The sequence below is a fragment of the Bos indicus x Bos taurus genome, chromosome 6 (assembly GCF_003369695.1).
Source record: "Bos indicus x Bos taurus breed Angus x Brahman F1 hybrid chromosome 6, Bos_hybrid_MaternalHap_v2.0, whole genome shotgun sequence".
NCBI classification, from domain to species: domain Eukaryota; kingdom Metazoa; phylum Chordata; class Mammalia; order Artiodactyla; family Bovidae; genus Bos; species Bos indicus x Bos taurus.
This window is the reverse complement of record NC_040081.1, coordinates 36,291,357-36,313,423: the sequence shown is the minus strand read 5'-3', so window position 1 is coordinate 36,313,423 and position 22,067 is coordinate 36,291,357. Positions and strand designations below refer to the sequence as shown.

At 39.3% G+C, this 22,067-nt stretch overlaps 1 protein-coding gene across 4 annotated transcripts in view; it reads left to right on the top strand.

Annotated features, from left to right (window-relative positions):
• The window catches only part of HERC3 (HECT and RLD domain containing E3 ubiquitin protein ligase 3), a 198,368-nt gene that overhangs the window by 120,217 nt on the left and 56,084 nt on the right, over positions 1 to 22,067 (top strand). For all 4 annotated transcript variants that reach the window (XM_027544090.1, XM_027544087.1, XM_027544088.1 and 1 more), the window contains exons 11-16: positions 3,354 to 3,478; positions 5,043 to 5,102; positions 11,165 to 11,276; positions 11,678 to 11,867; positions 13,653 to 13,816; positions 13,949 to 14,062. In XM_027544090.1, coding sequence (XP_027399891.1) covers positions 3,354 to 3,478; positions 5,043 to 5,102; positions 11,165 to 11,276; positions 11,678 to 11,867; positions 13,653 to 13,816; positions 13,949 to 14,062 — 765 coding nt within the window. The remainder of the gene's footprint in view (positions 1 to 3,353; positions 3,479 to 5,042; positions 5,103 to 11,164; positions 11,277 to 11,677; positions 11,868 to 13,652; positions 13,817 to 13,948; positions 14,063 to 22,067) is intronic.

Sequence of the window (22,067 nt, the reverse complement as noted above, 5' to 3'; positions counted from 1 at the left end):
GAGAATTTTGAACATTGCTTTGCTAGCATGTGAGATGAGTGGAATTGTGCAGTAGTTTGAACATTCTTTGGCATTGGTTTTCTTTGGGATTGGAATGAAAACTGACCTTTTCCAGTCCTATGGCCACTGCTGACTTTTCCAAATTTGCTGGCATATTGAGTGCAGCACTTTCACAGCATCATCTTTTAGGATTTGAAATAGCTCAACTGGAACTCCATCACCTCTACTAGCTTTGTTTGTACTGATGCTTCCTAAGACCCACTTGACTTCGCATTCAGGGATATCTGGCTCTAGGTGAGTGATCACATCATCGTGGTTATATGGGTCATGAAGATCTTTTTTGTGTATCTTTGTTGTGATCTCTTCTGTGTATTCTTTCCACCTCTTTTTAATCTTTTCTGCTTCTGATAAGTCCGTACCATATCTGTCCTTTATTGTGCTCATCTTTGCATGAAATGTTGTCTAGGTAGTTCTAGTTTTCTTAAAGAGATCTCTAGTCTTTCCCATTCTATTGTTTTCCTCTATTTCTTTGCATTGATCACTGAGGAAGGCTGCTTTATCTCTGCTTGCTATTCTTTGGAACTCTACGTTCACATGGGTATATTTTTCCTTTTCTCCTTTGCCTTTTGCATCTCTTCTCTTCACAGCTATTTGTAAGGCCTCCTCAGACAACCATTTTGCCTTTTTACACTTCTTTTTCTTGGGGATGGTCTTGATCCCTGCCTCCTGTACAATGTCATGAACCTCAGTCAATAGTTCTTCAGGCACTCTGTCTATCAGATTTAATCTCTTGAATCTATTTGTCACTTCCACTGTATAATCATAAGGGATTTGATTTAGGTCATACCTGAATGGTCTCGTGGTTTTCCCTACTTTCTTCAATTTAAGTCTGAATTTGGCAATAGGAGTTCATGATCCGAGCCACAGTCAGCTCCCAGTCTTGTTTTTCTGACTGTATAGAGCTTCTCCATCTTTGCCTGCAAAAAACATAATCAATCTGATTTCAGTATTGACCATCTGGTGACGTCCATGTGTAGCATCTTCTCTTGTGTTGTTGGAAGAGGGTGTTTGCTATGACCAGTGCATTCTCTTGGGAAAACTCTGTTAGCCTTTGCCCTGCTTCATTTTTTACTCCAAGGCCAAATTTGCCTGTTACTCCAGGTAATTCTTGACTTCCTACTTTTGCATTCCACTCCCCTATAATGAAGAGAACATCGTTTTGAATGTTAGTTCTGGAAGGTTGGTCTTGTAGGTCTGGTAGGTCTTCATGGAACTGCTCAGCTTCAGTTTCTTCAGCATTACTGATTGGGGCATAGACTTGGATTACTGTGATATTGAATGGTTTGCCTTGGAAATGAACAGATTATTCTGTCGATTTTGAGATTGCACCGAAGTACTGCATTTTGAACTCTTTTGTTAATTATTGTGTTAATTATTGGGGTCGCAAAGAGTCAGACATGACTGAGCAACTAAATTGAGTGCTGTTTTATATTACACACCTAGTATTTATTTATCTTATAAATTGAAGTATGTGCTTTCTGACTGCCTATTGCCAATCCCCGATCCCCTCACCCCCTGCCTCTGGTAATAACAAATCGATCTCTTTTTTCTATGAGCTTTTTTGTTTTATTTTTAAGTATATTAATTTACAACACTATTTTAATTCCTGGTACACAACATAGTGATTTATATTTCTATAATTTTGAAATGATCACCACAACGAATCTAGCTACCATCTGTCACCACGCAAATATACTACATAATTAATGACTAAGACCTAGGAGTCTTAAAAAGACACCAGTATCTCCAGAGATTCTGATTTAACTTGTTTAGAGTGTAACTTGGCGTTCAGGATTTTTGAAAGCTCTGGTGATCCAAAGTGCAGCCAGAGTTGGATACACTGACCTACACCAATTTTTTCTTTTGAGGCTGTACGTAATTCTAAGGCATGGAAAATCAGTGCTTTTTCTTGGGTCTTTATGTTTGATTTTGAGATTGTAGTTTATCCAAGGCATCTGTGGTTTGTTGGACTTGGGGTGAAGAATGAGAAAATAGTAACATGTTTATATTTTAAGTATGTGTTTGTGTCTGTGTTCAGCTGCTCCTTGGAGTGGGGGAAGCAATTAAAATTTACATAATGACTGGTTTTAAGACCATGGTGGAGAGATAGTCTTGTTTGTGTGTTCTCAAGTGTCTGTTTTGTCTTACAGTTTTTCTCTATGCAGTTCAAGATGGCTTTTGTTCTCTTAACAGATTTCTGTGGTCATTTTTGTTACAACACTTATCAAAAACCAGATGATCATAAACTTTGGCAAACGTCTCTAGTCTGTTACATGCCCTCTTCCTTTCCCCTTATAATGCTGTCTTAACTCATCACTCAGAAAATAACCAAGAAAATTTACTTTGATAGTTGTGTTTTTATGATCATCTGGTTAATGTTTTAATATTGCTTTTCCCCTCTCTTCTAGTGACAAGTACGGGAGACATAAAGCACTTTAAATTTTTCTCTAGTTCTAGATCATGATTAGATTTGGGGAAAATAAGTTGAAAAACAGCAATTTTAGGAAAAGTGCTTATTATGTAGCACTGTGCAGCATTTGGGGATTTAAAGGCCATTATTGATATGTCTTTTATCTTTATTATGAATTTATAGCTGTGTACTTTGAGCAAGACATTAAGAGGCATTACATTTTCACAGATTATTTACAATATAGATGGTATAGACTTTTTATAATGCATATTGTTGGAGTTTGGTGAACAGTTAAGCAAATGATTAGTAATTTAAAAACCCTGATGTTATGGTGATTCAAAGCAGAGGGAGAAAGAAATCTGAAGCGGTCCTCTTGGTGTGGTTTCTCTGGGGAGGGTACTGAAGGGCCATCCTGGCTCCACAGCGCCCCATGAGGTCGGCTGAGGCACTGAGCTGCAGTTCAGCTTCCCCTTCTTCCCGATCCTGCCTCCTTCATCCTCAGGAAATATTCTAGAACTCCTCCCAACCCCAAACTTCAAACATAAATCTCAGGTTCAGAGTCTGTTTCCCGGGTGTAAATCCTTATGGAGGCAGGGGGGCTGAGGCCTGGCACCACGTCCCCAGCTGCCACTGACAGGAAGGGAGTGAGGCCAGCGCCCAGGGCAGTTCCTGGAGGTCAGTGCAGCTCGGGCAGTCCAGAGCTTACACTGAGGCAGCTGGTGGGGTGAGTGGTCCGTTCTGGAGGGAGAGAGGATCTGGGTGGCGCACCCCCGCTCCTGTACATAAGTGAAACACAAAGTGGGAGATATATGGGGAAAGGGAGATGAGAAAAAGTCCCTGCTGTTCCGTAATATTTTTTTTGCTGTCATATTTAATCCCTCAGAATTCTTCTCCTGCTGTTGACTTCAGGATGATGAACCAAGCACATTACACCAGTTTAATAAATGATGAAACCATAGCAGTTTGGAGACAAAAGCTCTCAGAACACAACAATGCAAATACAATCAAGTATGTGGTTGCTTGTTTTCAGTTCTTTTCAAAGTGTATTGGAATTTCCAACTTAGTGATTTTCCCCTACTTCCATCTTGAGGTTGTGAATATAAATGGCGTTTTGCATTTGAGGGGTCATTTTTTGGGCACACATCTGGTGCCCTTAGCCTGAAATAATGTAGTAAGTTGTTCTCCCCATTTTCTTACAAGGTGTATTCCTCAACGTGCTTTGTTTGGACCTTAAAAATCCTAACTGATGAAGCCCTGAGTTGGCCTTTCTGCCAAGAAAGCTTAGTGTTATTGTTGTTTAATTCCAAGAGTTTTCTTCATATGCTTGTTCTGAAGCATTCCAATCTAAGCTTATTTTATTTAATCAGAATAATTTAGCATTTTCATACTCAAAATGATTACATGAGATAGAGAAAAAAGTACAGTTAAAGGATTGAGTCCTTTCAGCAAGTGTATTTCATTCTTAAAAAAGGTTTTTTTTTTAATTTATATATATATGTTTTTAATTTTTATATTTTTACACATTGTATTGGCTTTCCTCAGTTTTTCCATTTTTCTACAGAAGCTGATTCTTGGGTATGAATGAATCCGATTGTGTACTAGGTGATAGTTGTTCCCAGATACGTATATAAAGCATTTTACTTTATGAAATAGATTGTAGGGGGGCAAATTGCCTGAGCCCTTGGACACACCAGCTTTTTGAGTGGGGGATCATTGGGAATGCCCGAGAGCACCTCTGTGACAGTCCTCAGAAGCCCTCTAAGCTTGGTGACTCTGCCAGGGAGTTCAGTCTGGAAGGGGCAGAGAACAGGCTGGGAGGACTAGACTCACTGGGAAGATAGTGGTGTAGGGGCACTGAGACTCCCTTGGCTGGGACTTTACTAGTTCTGTTTTCTTATTTACAAGCAATAGGATATAAGGAATGATCTCCAAAGATCCTTCCTGACCTGGCTCCTGTGATTAACAGAAGTTAACTGTGATCCCCTCCTCGACTGTGTATTTGTTTTGTTCCTTCCCTTTTCCTTATACTAAATAAAAGGGTTCAAGCTTCCTGACATGTAGTATCACTGTGGGTCCTCAGAAACTAGCAGTTTCCCCCCAGAAAATCTGAGTAATAGGAATAAAAACTTAACTTCACTCATTTGTAGTTTCTTTCTAAGATGGGCAATAAAACAGAAGGAAGTATTTGTTCAGTTATTAGTTTGCAGAGATACTTTCTGTGTTGGTAAATAACAGCTCAGCTTATCTTTTTTGGTTTTATTTTGGGTTCGTGTTTGGAGGTGAGGGGGGAAGTGTCTTAGACGGTTGGTGGGAGGAAAGTCCAAGGTCATTATTATTAGGCCTGAGAGTTTTCTTTTGGCAACTTTAATACTCTTTATTTTAACATGATTTACGGATAATGTAAGTTCTTGTCCGTTTTGAGACAGGACACTGTTTTCCAAGGCTTCACCTGGGTAAGAAGGAGCAGCTATTATGGAAACTCTGGAATAGAGGAGTAATATATTGCTGATGCTTAAATGACCATTTATTTATACTTATTAAAGACTTCTTCCCCGTTTTTCTTTCTGAGCAGTGGTGTTGTTCAGATATTATCTTCTGCGGCCTGTTGGAATGGAAGTTTTCTTGAGAAAAAGTAAGTGACTTAGTCTTAAAATACCCAAATGTGATGCAGGTGCTTACTCAGCAAAGGCTGAGAAAGGCTTGTGTTCTCTTTGCTGGTGGTTGGCCTTAACTCAGTGGGTAAGCTTACGATTTGCACAGCAACAGAAGTGCCTGATGGTGGTGAGAGGACACCAGGAAGGGTAGTGCTGATTCGTGCCTAGCTGGCAGAGAAGCAGATCACCAAGAGAGAGGCAGTATCTCAGAAAGGGTTGGTGTAATCAAAAGTAAGATTTTTCAGGCTATTCCAAGATGTTAATAATATTTGTTCTTAAATTCTTTTTTTTAAAAAAAATATATATTTTATTGAAGTGTAGTTGACTTTGCAATGTTTCAGGTACACAGCAAGGTGATTCAGTTATACAGATACACATATATTATTTTTGAAATTATTTTCCATCATAGGTTACTAAAAAATATTGACTATATTTCCCTCTGATATACAGTAGACCTTTCTTGCTTGTTGCGTATCTATTTTTAATTAGAAATCTAACATTCTGTTCATACTAAGTCAGACAAGTCAAATCAAAATGTCAAAATTCTTTTAGTTAGGCAAGAATTCATACGTTTTCTAAAATATATATTATACATGTTTATATGTATATGTATACAAAAGCTCTTCTACTATACTTAATAAGGGCTTGAGAAAGAACAGAAAAAAAAGAGATGGAGAAGTTGGAGAACATAAACTAAATGAAACGGGACCATTGAATATGTAATAGAAAAAGTGAAACAAACTAGATAAAAGTAAAAAGATCATCATATAGTCCAGTTGTTTATAAACATGACTGCTCATTAGAAACATCTGGAGCTCTGGAGAAAAAAGCGATACCTGAGCATTTGTAGTTTTCCAAAAGTTTCAAGCTAATTCTGATATGCCCCTGGATTTTTTAAAGTGATTACAGGTTTTTCTATTAGATCCTAGTTTTGTTGATATAGAATTTTATTATTTTTCTATTGACCAGTCATGATACAATGGTATTAAGTGAGTGATAGTTACATAGTCACAATAGCAAAAGATGTTAATCAGTTTTCACAATTAGTAGCCAAACAAAGAGAAGGAAATGGCAACCCACTCCAGTGTTCTTGCCTGGAGAATCCCAGGGATGGGGGAGCCTGGTGGGCTGCCGTCTGTGGGGTCGCACAGAGTCAGACACGACTGAAGTGACTTAGCAGCAGCAGCAGCAGCGTAGGTGCCATACTGATTCTGTCACTGTCTTATGTTACTTCACTGTTGTATGTGATGAATAAAAGAAATGTTTTGGCTTCTCACTACAATCTCAGTAGCTTCTGGTGTGAACAACTCAATCCAGAAATGATTTTCACTATATTGTAATTTCTGTTTAGGGTAGTATTCTTCAGTCTCAAAACAAAAATAAAAGATAATTACAATTGCAAGCCATAATGGGAGCATGATTAACTTAACAATATAAATAACTACAATTTGAGGGGAGTATCAAGCAGAATGATGTGGTAGGTGAAAGTGCATACATGCACTTGTTTTCATCCACCCAGCTAGTGTATGTCTTTTAGTTGGTGCTTTTAATCTATTTGCATTTAAGGTAATTATTGATATGTATGATCCTATTACCATTTTCTTAATTATTTTGGATTAATTTTCTGTAGGTCTTTTCCTTCTCTTGTGTTTGCTGCCTAGAGACATTCCTTTGGCATTTGTTGTAAAGCTCGTTTGCTGATGCTGAATTCTCTTAACTTTTGCTTGTCTGAAAGCTTTTGATTTCTCTCTCAAATCTGAAGGAGAGTCTTGTGGGGTAGAGTTTTCTTGGTTGAGGTTCTTCCCTTTTATCACTTTAAATGTATCATGCCATTCCCTTCTGGCTTGTAGAGTTTCACATCAGCAGATAGCCTGATGGGAGTTCCCTTGTGTGTTATTTGTCATTTTTCCCTTGTTGCTTTTAATATTTTATCTCTGGTCTTTAATTTTTGTCAGTTTGATTACTGTGTGTCTGGGTGTGCTCCTCCTGGGTTTATCCTGCCTGGGACTCTCTGTGCTTCTTGGACTTGGTTGACTATTTCCTTTCCCATGTTTGGGAAGTTTTTAGCTATTATCTCTTCAAATATTTTCTCAGGTCCTTTCTCTACTCCTTCTGGGACCCCTATAATGCGAATGTTGGTGTGTTTAATGTTGTTACAAATATCTCTTAGGCTGTCTTCATTTCTTTTCATTCATTTTTCTATGTTCTGTTCTGTGGCAATGATTTCTACCATTCTGTCCTCCAGGTCATTTATTATTCTGCCTCATTACTCTGCAATTGATTCCTTCTAGTGTATTATTCATCTCTTTTTCTTTGTTCTTTAGTTCTTGTAGGTCTTTGGTAAACATTTCTTGCATCTTCTCAATCTTTGCCTCCATTTTTTTCCCAAGATCCTGAATCATATTCACTATCATTATTCTGAACTCTTTTTCTGGAAGATTGCCTGTCTCCACTTCATTTAGTTGTTGTTCTGAGATTTTACTTTGTCCCTTCATCTGGGATATAACTTTCTGCTCTTTCATGGTGATTAACTTTCTGTAACATGGTTTTTGTTTTAGCTGCTGTGAGACTGTGCTTCTTCTTGCTTCTTCTGTCTGCCCTCTGATGGATGAGGCTAAGAGGCTTATGTAAGCTTCTTGATGGTAGGGACTTGTGATGGGAAAAACTGCATCTTGCTCTGGTGAGCAGGACCTTGCTCAGTAAAGCTTTAATCCGATTATCTGCTGATGGGTGGGGTTGCACTCCTATCCTTGTAGTTTTTTGACCTGAGGCAACTTATCCCGGGGTCTAAAGCTGTATGGTAGGGTTAATAGTGGACTCCTTGAGGGTTTACACCAAGGGGGACCTTGCAGTGCCCTTGTCCCTGTGGTGAGCCCCTGCTGACCCACACCTCCACCGGAGGCCCTCCAGCACTAGCAGGCAGTTTCGGTTCAGTCTTCGGTGGGGTCACTGCTCCTCTCCTCCCAGTCTTGGAAGGCATGCATTTTGTTTGTGCCCTCCAAGACCAGAATCTGTTTCCCCCAGTCCTCTGGAAGGCCTATAATCAAATCCTAGTGGCCCTGAAGGCCATATTCCATGGGGATTCCTAGTCCCTTAGTTGGATCTCCAGGCTGGGAAGCCTCACATGGGGTTCAGAACCTTCACAATAGTGTGAGACTTTCTTTTTTATTGTTGTTCTCCAGTCTGTGAGTCACCACCTGGCAGGTATGAGATTTGATTTTATTATGATTGCATCCCCACCTAACATCTTGCTGTGGTGGCTTTTTTGTCTTTGGACATGGGGTATCTTTTTTTGGTGGGTTCCGGCATCCTCCTGTTGATGGTCGTTCAACAGCTAGTTAAAATTTTGGTGATCTCACAGGAGGAGATGAGCGCATGTCCTTTTTACTCTGCCATCTTGAACTGGAAGTGAACAATTCTGTTCTTAAATTCGTATTTCTTTAAATAATCTCTCTGTTTCTTTGACTCCTTTCCCATGGTTTTTTCTTTCTCAAAAAAGAATGAATTTAGGGAAAGTTCCAAGAAGGCTCCAGGGATTCCTTGGACTCAGGGCCAGCCCAGCCTACCAGAAAATTGCATTTGGCCTAAACTCCCAGGTTGTAAATAGTGTTTCCTTGCTAGGCCTTATCCCCTCTGCAGATATTGTGGCCACAGAAGGGTCTCGTCATGGGTTTTGATCTTTGGTGATCCCAAGCCCCAACCTTTTCACCATCCTTTTTCTGTCTGTGGCAAGGCTAATGAAATCCCATGGAGACAGACTTCAGTTCTGTGTGTCTTACCCCCTTACCCCCTCCCCAATTCTGTCCCTAACTGGGTTGTAAGAGGTTGCTTCAGGAACTCTGTTCAGTTACAATTAAAGATTGCAAAGTCATTTGTATCATTAGGGCAGCTGAAATGAGCTCATCCAACTAATTTCAGAATCAATACTTAGCCTTTTCCTCCAGGGAAAAAATTCTGTGTTGATGTTGGTCTTTTAGAACAGTGATTCTCAACCAGGCTGATTTGTTTCCCAGGGGACATTGAGCATTGTCTCTTGACATGTTTTGGTTGTTACTGTGGTGGTGAGTATACTACTGGAATCTAGTGAGCAAAGCCCACGGGTGCTGCTAAGCATCTCACAATCCCACCCACCCAACAAAGAATTATCTGACAACCACAAAAGTCAGCAATCCCAAGGTTGAGAAACCTTATTCTAGAAGGACAATTTTTATGAAAGTTGGGAATGGCTTTTGTTAGATTGCTGCTGCTGCTGCTAAGGCGCTTCAGTCGTGTCTGACTCTGTGCGACCCCATAGACGGCAGCCCACCAGGCTCCCCCGTCCCTGGGATTCTCCAGGCAAGAACACTGGAGTGGGTTGCCATTTCCTTCTCCAATCCATGAAAGTGAAAAGTGAAAGTGAAGTCGCTCAGTCGTGTCTGACTCCTAGCGACCCCATGGACTGCAGCTTACCAGGCGCCTCCATCCATGGGATTTGCCAGGCAAGAGTACTGGAGTGGGTTGCCATTGCCTTCTCCATTTGTTAGATTATCCAGCCTTAATTTGTTAGTTGCTCAGTGGTATCATGTCTGACTCTTTGCCACTGTATGGCCTGTGGCCTGCCAGGCTCCTCTGTCCATGAGATTTTCCAGGCAAGAATACTGGAGTGGGTTGCCATTTCTTCTCCAGGGGATCTTCCCCACCCAGGGATCAAACCCACATCTCCTGTGTCTCCTGAATTGGCGGGCAGATTCTTTACCCCTGAGCCACCTGGCAATTCCCAAAGACCAGTTTAACAAAGCATAAATACATGTAGATAAAGTCTTTTGATTTTTCTTAGCATAGCAGAAGGTACTTCTAAGTATACGGAAGGCTGCATATGGGATAGCAGAAACAATTTCTATGTTTTGGGCAAATTTATTTTTAGAACAATAGTGCAAAAGATTCAACAAACAGAAAGCCGAAGTAACTCCTCTTGATTGACAATTTATATGCATTGATCCCAATGCATATAATTATATAATTACAATTTTTTCACGTTAGGAACTCTGCTTCTGTTTTTATAAATTGTAATATTGCCAACAGATGACATTAAAACTATCTGAATATGTTTGTTACACATAAGCAGAAGTCTGTTTTGCAAATAGTTCTTTTGTAATTAGTAGATGTGGTATGTTTAAGAGTGGAAATTTAAGAGACATTCTTTAAATCTCTAAAAGGCTGAAAGTTTGTTTAAAACAGAAAAATGATTAGTTGTTAGGAAGTTAAAGACAGTTGTTGTTCAGTCATGTTTGACTTTTTGCGACCACATGGCTTGCAGCATGCCAGGCTGCCCTGTCCTTCACCATCTCCCAGAGTTTGCTCAAACTCAAGTCCATTGAGTTGGTGATGCCATCCAACCATCTTGTCCTCTGTTGTCCCCTTCTCCTCCCTCCGCCAACCTTTCCCAGTATCAGGGTCTTTCCCAGTGAGTTGGCTATTCTCATCAGGTGGCCAAAGTATTGGAGCTTCAGCATCAATCCAAGGAATATTCAGGATAAAATTAGTCCTGGAGTGAATGTACTTATATTCCTTATGTTAACTGAGTAATACACTAACTTTGCATTTATTATAGATCCGATATTAAAAAAAAAAAAACTTGCTTTGAACTTGATATTTGTTAATGAGTGGGCCACATTGCACAAGGGGTGTTTTTTGTACGTAGGCACAGCATCTGCCTTTGGTTCAAAGTACCACAATGACAGAAAGAGGCAAAAATACAAGAGTTAATCAGAAAAATAACATTCTGCCAATAAATTTCAAAAGAGTCTCACAGTACGATGATGATCCTTATACTTTAATGACTTAAATTATAAGATCATCTTGAAAAAGGGATTCAGAGAGATTTATTCTGTTGGGTTTCCCCAAAGTTAATGTTTTTGTGCATCTTGTCTGCCAGGTGAAATTTAGATTGGATCAGTATGTGCAAACTATATGTTGACTATTTTATAATTCATCCCTATCAGAATGTTTGCTTTGTTTTTCTTCTATTACATGTTTTTTTTTTTTTTTTCTTTTTGTTTAGAATTGATGAGCATTTTAAAACAAGTCCCAAAATCCCTGGAATTGATCTGAACTCAACTAGAGTGTTATTTGAGAAGTTGATGAACTCTCAGCACTCCATGATTCTAGAACAGGTATTTTTTTACTTCTATAAAGTATATGCTTAAAATGCATTTTTGCATTGAAATAAGTCAACTTTCAAGAAGAAAAAAAAGAGTAAGATGAAAAGGCAAAAGTCTTGTATAAATGTTAACTCTGTAAAATACATTAGGAATTTGTCCTAACTTTAAATTTTCTATTTAGCTTAAAGTTTTCTAAGGAAATCCCCACCCCCTAGAGTATAAGGTTGGCAAGGGCAGGGACCTTTGGCTTTTCTTTTCACTGATGTATTCTGATTGCCCAGACTGGTGCCTGGCTCGTAGATGTTCCTGAGTGCATACTGAATGAATAAGAGTTGAGAGTCTCTCAAATAATTTATGAGTTTAGAGATCAGGTAATTAGATTGAATTTCTCATTACTCTTTTCTCTCATACAGATCTTAAATAGCTTTGAAAGTTGCCTGATTCCTCAGTTATCAAGTTCACCACCAGATGTTGAAGCGATGAGAATCTACTTAATACTCCCAGAGTTTCCCCTGCTCCAGGATTCCAAGTATTACATAACGTTGACTATCCCCCTGGCTATGGCCATTCTGCGGCTGGATACAAACCCCAGCAAAGTCTTAGGTGAATTTGCTGCACAGTACCGGAAGTTTCTGCTTTATATTTTATTAGTGTGACCATTGGCTCCTGTTGGATTGAGATCCAAGATTTGTTATCATTTAATACGCGTAACACTTAAACATTTCTTTCTTTGCTATTAATTTCTAATTTCAAGCCATATTTTCAGTTTAAACAAATTGAACCATTATTTAGGTTATTTGAAACAGTTTACACCAGACTTATCTTGATTTTTAAATATTCACAAAGTTAGATTATTTGACTTAATTTTTTTTCCTCCTGTGCTTGCTAGTGGTTAATAGTGTCTCAAGTATTACTGTCCATCTGTTGTTCTTTCTCTTATAATTAATTTAGGGGGTGGGAGTGAAATGAACATTGTGGTGTGATACACAGGTCTCCAGAAAAGGAGAGGAAGAAAATGACCTAGTGGAGACTTACCAAATGTTTGTTTTGTTTTTCTTTTTTAGGACAGTTGAGTCCACACTGATTTTTGCAGGCTACGGACACTTTGCTGAGATAAGAACCTTCCGTTCCTCAGTGAATTGGAGAGTGTCTCTCATGGGAGTAGCGCCTGAGATGTTTTTATTAATCAAATGCAGAAAATCTGTCACCTGGCTTTTTCTTTTCATTTATTTTTTTTTTCCTGGTAATTTTTTTTAGATGTTCACTGCAGCTCAGTAACTTCTGTGTTCCATATGGACTAGGCTGTTACTTGAGTATGGTCTCCCCTCGAGTAGAGACCTGTATTGCTCAGGATGGAATACTGTCTTTTCCGTATTGCTCCCATCTTTGTAGAAGATACAAACACAGAAATAATCATGAATATGTTAGTCCTTAATTTTTTTTAAGCTCACAAGCTCTTTGGGGTATATTTTCTCAGGTATTTTAGTAAACTGTGAGATAGAGATGGCAATCTCTGAAGGAATATTACCTGACTTTTAAGTTTTTTTTAAATTATTTTATTATTATTTATTATTTTAATTTTCTCAGAGAGAATAGCACAAAAAGATCAGAATAGTTCAGTGTTACACTTAGTTTTTAAATTCTAATCATAGAAATTGAAAAGAATACTTCAAAGAAGAGAAAACACTGCAAGTAACCATCACACAAATTCACGATGATCAATATTTTGCCCTTTTAGTTTTCTCCATTCTCCCTACCACTACCTTGTAATCTTTTCTGGAATACACTTGAAAAATCTTGGACATTCTATTACTTCATCCTATAAGTATGTCAGTGTGACTGAGTTTGTTTCTGACAAAGTAAAACCAGTGGTATAGTCTTCTTGTCTGGTTATAAGAAAGTATTGTTTGTTAAGAAACAGAAATATGTAGTTTTTCAACTCATGATGCCTCTTGAAAGGAAGGACTGGCTGCCATATTTGGTGCTGCATCTGGGTGTGTGGTCCTCGGCATCTCTGGTGCAGGACCTAAGTGGGGGCTGAGAAGGGGGCTGAAAGGCCAGGATCTGTGGATGCTCCTGCCCAAAGTATACGCCTGAGCATCTTGACCACAAATGTCCCTTGAGACTGAAATTTTAGATTAGCCTTCTGATTGAGTCCTTGAGGGAAACAATCAGATGAAGCTTTATAAAAAAGCTCCAAGGCTCTCCTGCAGCCACCACTGTCTCTGGAAATGCTTTAATGGATTCTTTTTAAAGTCAGTTTTGGGAAACTGTGTTTTAGACTAATGCTTATCTTCTAGCTGGAGCAGTTTTTAGTTAGTAGACAGAAGACATACATACTTGATCAAGATCACATGTTGAAATATATCTTTTTTTTCTTTTCTAAAGATAACTGGTGGTCTCAGGTATGCCCGAAATACTTCACGAAACTGGTAAACCTCTATAAAGGTGCAGTCGTTTATCTGCTGAGAGGAAGAAAGACATTCTTAATCCCTGTACTGTTTAACAATTATATTACAGCAGCTCTCAAGCTCTTGGAGAAGTTGTACAAGGTAAGCATAGAGAAGACCCAGAGGGGAGAGGGGTGGAGAGAGAGTAGGATGAAATGATCTACCCGCATGTTCAGTGGGAAGCTCTTTTCCAGGCATCTGGGTCTTAACTGTCCTTGTTTCGTTCTTCATCAGGTAAATCTTAAAGTGAAACATGTGGAATATGACACATTTTACATTCCTGAGATTTCCAGTCTCGTGGACATTCAGGAAGACTACCTCATGTGGTTCTTGCATCAAGCAGGAATGGTAAGAATTCATGTGAAGCATATCTTAAAGCTTTACTCTTTTCTCAGAGCACAAGGACAAGAAAAAAAAATCTGAGCTCTATAATTTGTCCTTGACTTTGATGTTAATGTCACACCTGTGCTTTATTGACTGGCTTTTGCATTCTTAAAACACTGAAGTACTTTGAGTAATCATAAGTACTCATAAGCAGTCGACTACAAATGGGTAGTCACCCGAATGGCATAATTTTAATTAGTTGCCAACATTAAAAAAAATCAAGGTATCTGAAGTAGTCAAACTCATAGAAACATAAAGTAGAAAAGTGGTTGCCAGGGTCTAGTGAGGAGAAATTGAAGAGTTTTTTTTAATGGGTTTAGACCTTTTTTAAAAAATGAAGTATAGTTGATTTATAATATTGTGTTAGTTTCAGGTACACAGCAAAGTGATTCATCTTTCTATATCTATAACTATGTTCCTTTTCAGATTATTTTCCCTTATAGAGTATTACAAAATATTGAGTATAATTCCCTGTGCTATTACAGTAGGTCCTTGTTATCTGTTTTGTATATAGTGGTGTGTACATGTTAATCTCAGACTCCTAATTTATCCTTCCCCCACCATGCCCGTTTGGTAACCATGAATTTGTTTTCTAAGTCTGTGAGTGTGTGTTATAAATATGTCCATTTGTATCAATTTTTAGATTCCACATGTAAGTGAAATCACGTGATACTTGTCTTTTTCTGTGTGGTTTACTTAGTATAATAATCTCTAGGACTTTCAGTTTTGCAGGATGAAAAAATTCTGGAGATTCATTGCACAATAATGGAAATGTATTTGAGACTAATGAATCTAACACGGTAAAGATGGTAAACTTTGTGTCTTTTACCACAATTTAAAAAGTCAAGGAACATAAAATGAATTTCTGGCCTTTCTTGAGACCTGGAAGACCTGGCAGCATGACCTGTCTCCCAGATGGTGCCAGCTGGCTGGAGTTCAATAGGGGCTCTTTAGATGTGGCTTATACATGCCAGAGTCCCCACTGCAGTTTGATTTTGACATTGAGGAAAGGATCATTTGCTATTATCTTCATCTAACAGCTAGTCAACTTGAGTTATCTTATGTCAGCTGCCTGAACCCTACAGGATGCCTGGTTTGGGATTATGTGTGTGAAAATGTCACATATCCCTGACCTAGTTCTCGCTTACATTACAACTGTGGGTTTGCCTGCCACCCTTGAGTTGGCTATATAGTTTGTTTGTAGACTGGCTTGGGATATATGCAAGGCTTTTTAGGATCACCCATCTGTGGATTATGTATAAATTTGAGTGATGTCAGAAAACAGAGTGATTATATGGTTATTTAGTGAAGCCATGCAGAGCAGACACATTTGAGATGAGTCCTTGCCAATTTAACAGTTTGATCACTGACATTTAGGCAATATTTTCCTATACCCTGCAGGGATTTTGGAGGTCAGTTTTTGTCATTGTTTAGTCACTAAGTTGTGTCCAACTCTTTTTTTGACCCTGTGGACTGTAGCCTACCAGGCTCTTCTGTTCATGGGATTTCCCAGGCAAAAATACTAGAGTGGGTTGCATTTCCTTCTCAAGAGGATGTTCCCTAACCCAGGGATTGAACCCACATCTCCTACATTGGCAGGTGGATTCTTAATTACTGAACTACCAGGGAAGTCCTTTGGAGGTCAGTAGTGGTTTTCCAAAAGCAAGTCATTTAAATAGGTTTCTTTAAGGAAGACTTTTTTCTTTGTCAAATACCAGATGATCAATGCTGGAGACTATTGAGTGTTTTAATATGGGTTTTGATTGCCTTAAAAAGCCAAAATACTTTTCAGAAAAGTGGATAAATCTTCTAAATGGATTTACGTAGGCATGGAAGCTAGCAATGAACTCTGTTTTCATCTGCTAATTTAGAAGTTGTAAGCAGACAAACTTCTCTGTTTTATGAATTCATGAATAAATATTCATTGACTCATAAAATGTTAAGAGCTTCAGTAAGTCTTATGAATTATTTAGCCAGCTGCTTTGTTTCTAGGTGAGAAATTGGAGTCTCAGAGAAGCTAAACAGTTTTTCCACCAACTCAGTTAGCTTAAAAGCCAATTGTTCTGACTTCTGATCTACTCTTTCTGTGACTTGGTACTGAATCCTAGTGGACTCTAATTTACTTTGACCCTAAAAAAGAAGTTGTTGGTGTTAAAAATATAGATTATCATGACTGTGGTCTCTGAATGGAGTACTTAAGTGAGCAACTTCTATAACTTTTTTTATTGTTCCTTTCTCTTAATATTTGATAAACAAATATAAGCCTTAAATACCAGCTGCTCATCTCCTCTTCAATAATTAAGGTTATTACAGAAAGATACAAAATTGGGTAAAATAACGTGACCTTTTGTGATTTCTGTGGAATTTTTTTCTGTTATATGATACTACTAGAAATTAAAAGTTTAAATTTCTTGATATCTTGGATTTTAACCTAAAATGCTAAAGCTTTTTCATGTATTTTTTTTTTTTTAATTTTTTGAGGTATAATTGACATGTCACATTATTTCAAGTGTATACCATAATGACTTGATATTTACACACACTGAAATGATCACTGTAAGTCTAGTTACTGTCTGTTACCACACATAGTTGCAAATTTTTTTCTCAGATAACTTTTAAGAATTACTCTCTTAGCAACTTTAGCAACTGAAATATGCAGTGCTGTTTTATTCTCTGTAGTCACCATGCTGTACATTATGTTACTGTGACTTGTTTTATGACTGAAAGTCTGTGCCTTTGACCCTCTTCACCCATTTTTCCCACCCTCCATCCCTTCTTCCCTCTGGCAGTCACCTAACCTGTCTCTTATCTATGAGTTTGTTGTGGTTTTGCTTGTTGAGATTCCAAGCAAATCTTGGAATATATTCACTTCCAAATATAAATAAAATTGTATTGCACTTGTCTTCGTCTGACTCACTTCAAGGTCCATCCAAGTCATTGGAAATGGCAAGATTCCATTCTTTTTGTCTGAGTGTTACTGTTCGTGCACTCAGTAAAGCCAATTTCTGACACCAGGTTGTGGGAAGGAAAATATAGCATTTATTGCAGAGTGCCAAGCAAGGAGCCCAGGGCAGCTAGTGTTCAAAACACCTGAACTCCCTAGTGGGCTTCAGGAAAGCATTTTAATGGCCACAGGAGGGAAGGGAGTTGCAGGGTGTGTAATCAGCCCATGCCCAAATCTGGTTGATGGTGAGGTAAGAGGGCAGTGTCATTGTCAATCCTCGGACTCCAGTACGTCTGGGGGCTGTGTGCTCATGGTCGTCAGGTAGTAATTTCTTGGCATTTGGTGGGGATTTTAGTATCTGCTGCACAGCTCAGGAAATGTGCTCCAGGTACTGTTATCTAGGTCCTTCAGAAAGGAGCTAAAACAGAGGATGGTGGGAGGGGTCTGTTCTAGAAAGGCCCCATAACGTCAGGCTTGGTTAAGTGAGTAATATTCCACTGTGTATGCCTTATCTTCTTTCTCCATCCATATATCTATGGACGCTTAGGTTGTTTCCATATCTTGATTAATAAGGCTGCTCTGAATATGGGGGTACATATATCTTTTTGAATTAGTGTTTTTTGTATTATTTGGATAAGTATCCAGAAGTAGAACAGCTGGATCATATGGTAATTCTATTTTTAATTTTTTGAGGAACCTTCATACAATTTTCCATAGTGGCTGTACCAGTTTAAATTCCTGCCAGCAATGCATGAGGAGTCTCATTTCTCTATATCCTTGCCCAAAATAGTATTTTTTGTTAATAGCAGTTTGGACAGATGTGAGGTGATACCTCAGTATGGTTTTGATGCACTCATCTCACACACTAGTAAAGTAATGCTCAAAATTCTCCAAGCCAGGCTTCAGCAATATGTGAACCGTGAACTTCCTGATGTTCAAGCTGGTTTTAGAAAAGGCAGAGGAACCAGAGACCAAATTGCCAGCATCCGCTGGATCATGGAAAAAGCAAGAGAGTTCCAGAAAAACATCTATTTCTGCTTTATTGACTATGCCAAAGCCTTTGACTGTGTGGATCACAATAAACTGTGGGAAATTCTGAAAGAGATGGGAATACCAGACCACCTGACCTGCCTCATGAGAAATTTGTATGCAGGTCAGGAGGCAACAGTTAGAACTAGACATGGAACAACAGACTGGTTCCAAATAGGAAAAGGAGTATATTGTCAAGGCTGTATATTGTCACCCTGTTTATTTAACTTATATGCAGAGTGCATCATGCGAAATGCTGGGCTGGAAGAAGCACAAGCTGGAATCAAGATTGCTGGGAGAAATATCAATGACCTCAGATATGCAGATGATACCACCTTTATGGCAGAAAGTGAAGAGGAACTAAAAAGCCTCTTGATGAAGGTGAAAGAGGAGAGTGAAAAAGTTGGCTTAAAACTCAACATTCAGAAAACGAAGATCATGGCATCTGGTCCTATCACTTCATGGGAAATAGATGGGGAAACAGTGGAAACGGTGGCAGACTTTATTTTTTTGTGCTCCAAAAGCACTGCAGATAGTGACTGCAGCCATGAAATTAAAAGACGCTTAATCCTTGAGAGGAAAGTTATGACCAACCTAGATAGCATATTGAAAAGCAGAGACATTACTTGGCCAACAAATGTCCGTCTAGTCAAGGCTATGGTTTTTCCAGTGGTCATGTATGGATGTGAGAGTTGGACTGTGAAGAAGGCTGAGGGCCGTAAGAACTGATGCTTTTGAACTGTGGTGTTGGAGAAGACTCTTGAGAGTCCCTTGGACTGCAAGGAGATCCAACCAGTCCATTCTGAAGGAGATCAGCCCTGGGATTTCTTTGGAAGGAATGATGCTAAAGTTGAAACTCCAGTACTTTGGCCACCTCATGCGAAGAGTTGACTCATTGGAAAAGACTGATGCTGGGAGGGTTTAGGGGCAGGAGGAGAAGGGGACGACAGAGGATGAGATGGCTGGATGGCATCACTGACTCGATGGACGTGAGTCTGGGTGAACTCCGGGAGTTGGTAATGGACAGGGAGGCCCGGCATGCTGCGATTCATGGGGTCGCGAAGAGTTGGACATGACTGAGCGACTGAACTGAACTGAACTGATGATTAATGAGGTTGAGCATCTTTGCATGTGCCTCTTGGCCATCTGTGTGTTGACTTTGGGAAAATGTTAAGGTTCTCTGCCCGTTGTCTTTTTTTTTTTATATTGAGTTGTATGAATTCTTTGTGTATTTTGTCAACACCTTATCAGACATATTGTTTGCCAATACCTCTCCCATTCTGTAGGCTGCCTTTTCATATTGTTGATGGTTTCCTTTGCTGTACAGAAGCTTTTTAGTTTGATCTAATTCCCTTATTTATGTTTGCTTTTTTTGTCTTTGATTTTTGAAGTCAGATCCAAAACATCACTGCCAAGACTGATTATCAAGTTGCTTACTACCTATGTTTTCATCTATGAGTTTATGATTTCAGATCTTACATTCTAGACTTTGATCCATTTTCAGCTAATTTTTATATATAGTAAGTAAGTAAGATAGTGATCATTTTGTTGATTTGTACATGCCTGTCCAGTTTTCTCAACACCATTTATTGAAGAGATTGTCCTTTTCCCATTGTGTGATCTTGCCTCCTTTTGATTGAACATATATTCACAGGCTTATTTATGAGCTTTTAAATGATAGTAATGAACAATAAGTGGATTTTCCCCAGCCTTATTGAGGTATAATTAACAAACAAAATTGTAAATATTTGAAGTGTACAATGTGATGATTTGGTGCACATGTACATTGTGAAATGATTGCAAAGATCAAGTTAATGATCACATCCATCACCTCAGAGTTAACCTGTTTCCTGTGTGTCTTAAGAATGCTTAAGATGTATTCTCATCAGGTTTCCAGTGTATAATACTGTGTGACTGTAGTCACTATGCCGTACTTTAATTCCTTAGAACTTACTTGTAACTGAAACGATTGTACCCTTTGACCTACATTTCCCCGTCTCCTCCCCCACCCACCTCTGTCCCCCCATCCTCTAGCAACCATCATTCTTCTTCTATTTCTATGAGATTGGGTGTTTTTTTTTTTTTTTTTAGATACCACATATAAATGACACCATGCAGTATATATCTTTCTCTGTCTGGCTTATTTCAGTTAGCATAATGTCCATTAGTTTTACCCATATTTTTGTAAATGGCAGGATTACCTTCTTTTTTATGACTGAATAATATTTCACCGTGTGTGTGTACGTGTTTGTGTGTCTGTGTGTGCATCTCACACTACATGAGATTTATGTGTTAACTTTTTTAGCTTGGTGTAGTAGCCAAGGCAGTATAGTTTACAGTTCAGAGCACGTGCTTTACCGTAGTCAAAAAGAACCGGTTTCAGTCTCAGCTCAGGCCTACTACCTCTGTGACTTTACACATAGTTCCTTAATTTCTGTAAGCCTAGCATCCTCATTTAGAAATGTGAATTCTAACAGTATTGTGAGAATTAAATGGGAAAAAGCATGGAAAGGCCTTACTTTGCCAAGTACTTAATAAGTCCTGAAGTGAAGTGTTAGTCGCTCAGTTGTGTCAGCTCTGTGCAACCCCATAGACTGCAGCCTGCCAGGCTCCTCTGTCCATGGGGATTCTCCAGGCAAGAATACTGGAGTGGGTTGCCATGCCCTCCTCCAGGAGATCTTCCCAACCCAGGGATCGAACCTAGTTCTCCTGAATTGCAGGCAGATTCTTTACCAGCTGAGCTACCAGGGAAGCCTGGTCATAAGCCCTGGTAGCTATTTTTCAGTAGGCAGTCTTGGGCGCCTAATGTATATCACATGCCTGGTAGTCACTGGGAATGGCGACACCTATGGGATATGGTGGCTGCCTCTGTGACATGCTTAGTGTAGTGAAACAGGAATTACAAAGAGACACAACACATGTGTGCCAAGAACTGTGGCATACAGAAGAAACATTCTAAAGTGACTGACTTGTTTATTTTAAAGAAGAGATGGTAGTGGCTTATTTACTTCAATTAATAAACTGCCATCATCTACACTTGGAAACCAGATAAACAGAGCACAGAATGAGTGATGCCGTGGGCTCCCATGGGGCAGCACAAGTGAGAAAGTCAGTGATACAGAGGAAATGCTTCAAAAATAAAGACTAGAGTCTACGTGACATTGGCTGTATGTGTTGTACGGGGCTGTGTTTTGGTGCCAGGATTGTGCACCGCTGTATTTGCCTGCACGCCAGTGGTACTGGGGGCCAGGCGTGCCCACTGAGGGTACAGGAGCACCCGGTGGCAAGCAGGCCCTGAGGCAGAGGCTCCCGTGCTCCCTCCCTGGCACGACAGGCGCTCATGCGGTGACTCTTGTCCCCAGTCACAGCCACAGTTAGGAAAGATTGGCTTGGGATGTAAAAAGATATTCCTAGTTCCCCAGCTCTCCAGTTCTGTATCATGTATTTATTCATTGCTCCTGTTTCATATACTTAAGAAAAATGATTTAAGGTGACGGGGACACCCCATTTCAAGCAGGAACACTTGAAATGTGATCTACCAGTGGTACTTTGCTAGTTTTAGGTTTGGGAGACTCACTTTTGGGGAATGAATGGCCCAGGCCAAGTAGCCTCTCAGAAGAGGGTCACATATCTTACCCGTTCATATACATCTTTCCAGGTTAGGGAGAGCAGTCAGGAAGCAGAATCATAATATTGCTCTTTCAATATTTAGTTCATGTAATCTGGAAACGCCAGTACTAATACCACTTCTAAAATATTCAGCATCTACAAAATAAAAATCAGTGAAATTAAACCATTAAATTTTAAATACAAAATCTCAGACTTGTAAAAAAATAAAATTTGTAGACACATAAACAGACTTTCTTATAGGCCTGCTGCTGCTTTTAACTGAACACCCTTGTTCACCTTCCACGGAGTCAGCACCTCAGTCCTCCCCAGCGGTGGGGGTCTTCTGGACCACCAACTCTCTTGCCTTGGCTCTGGTTCCCAACAGTA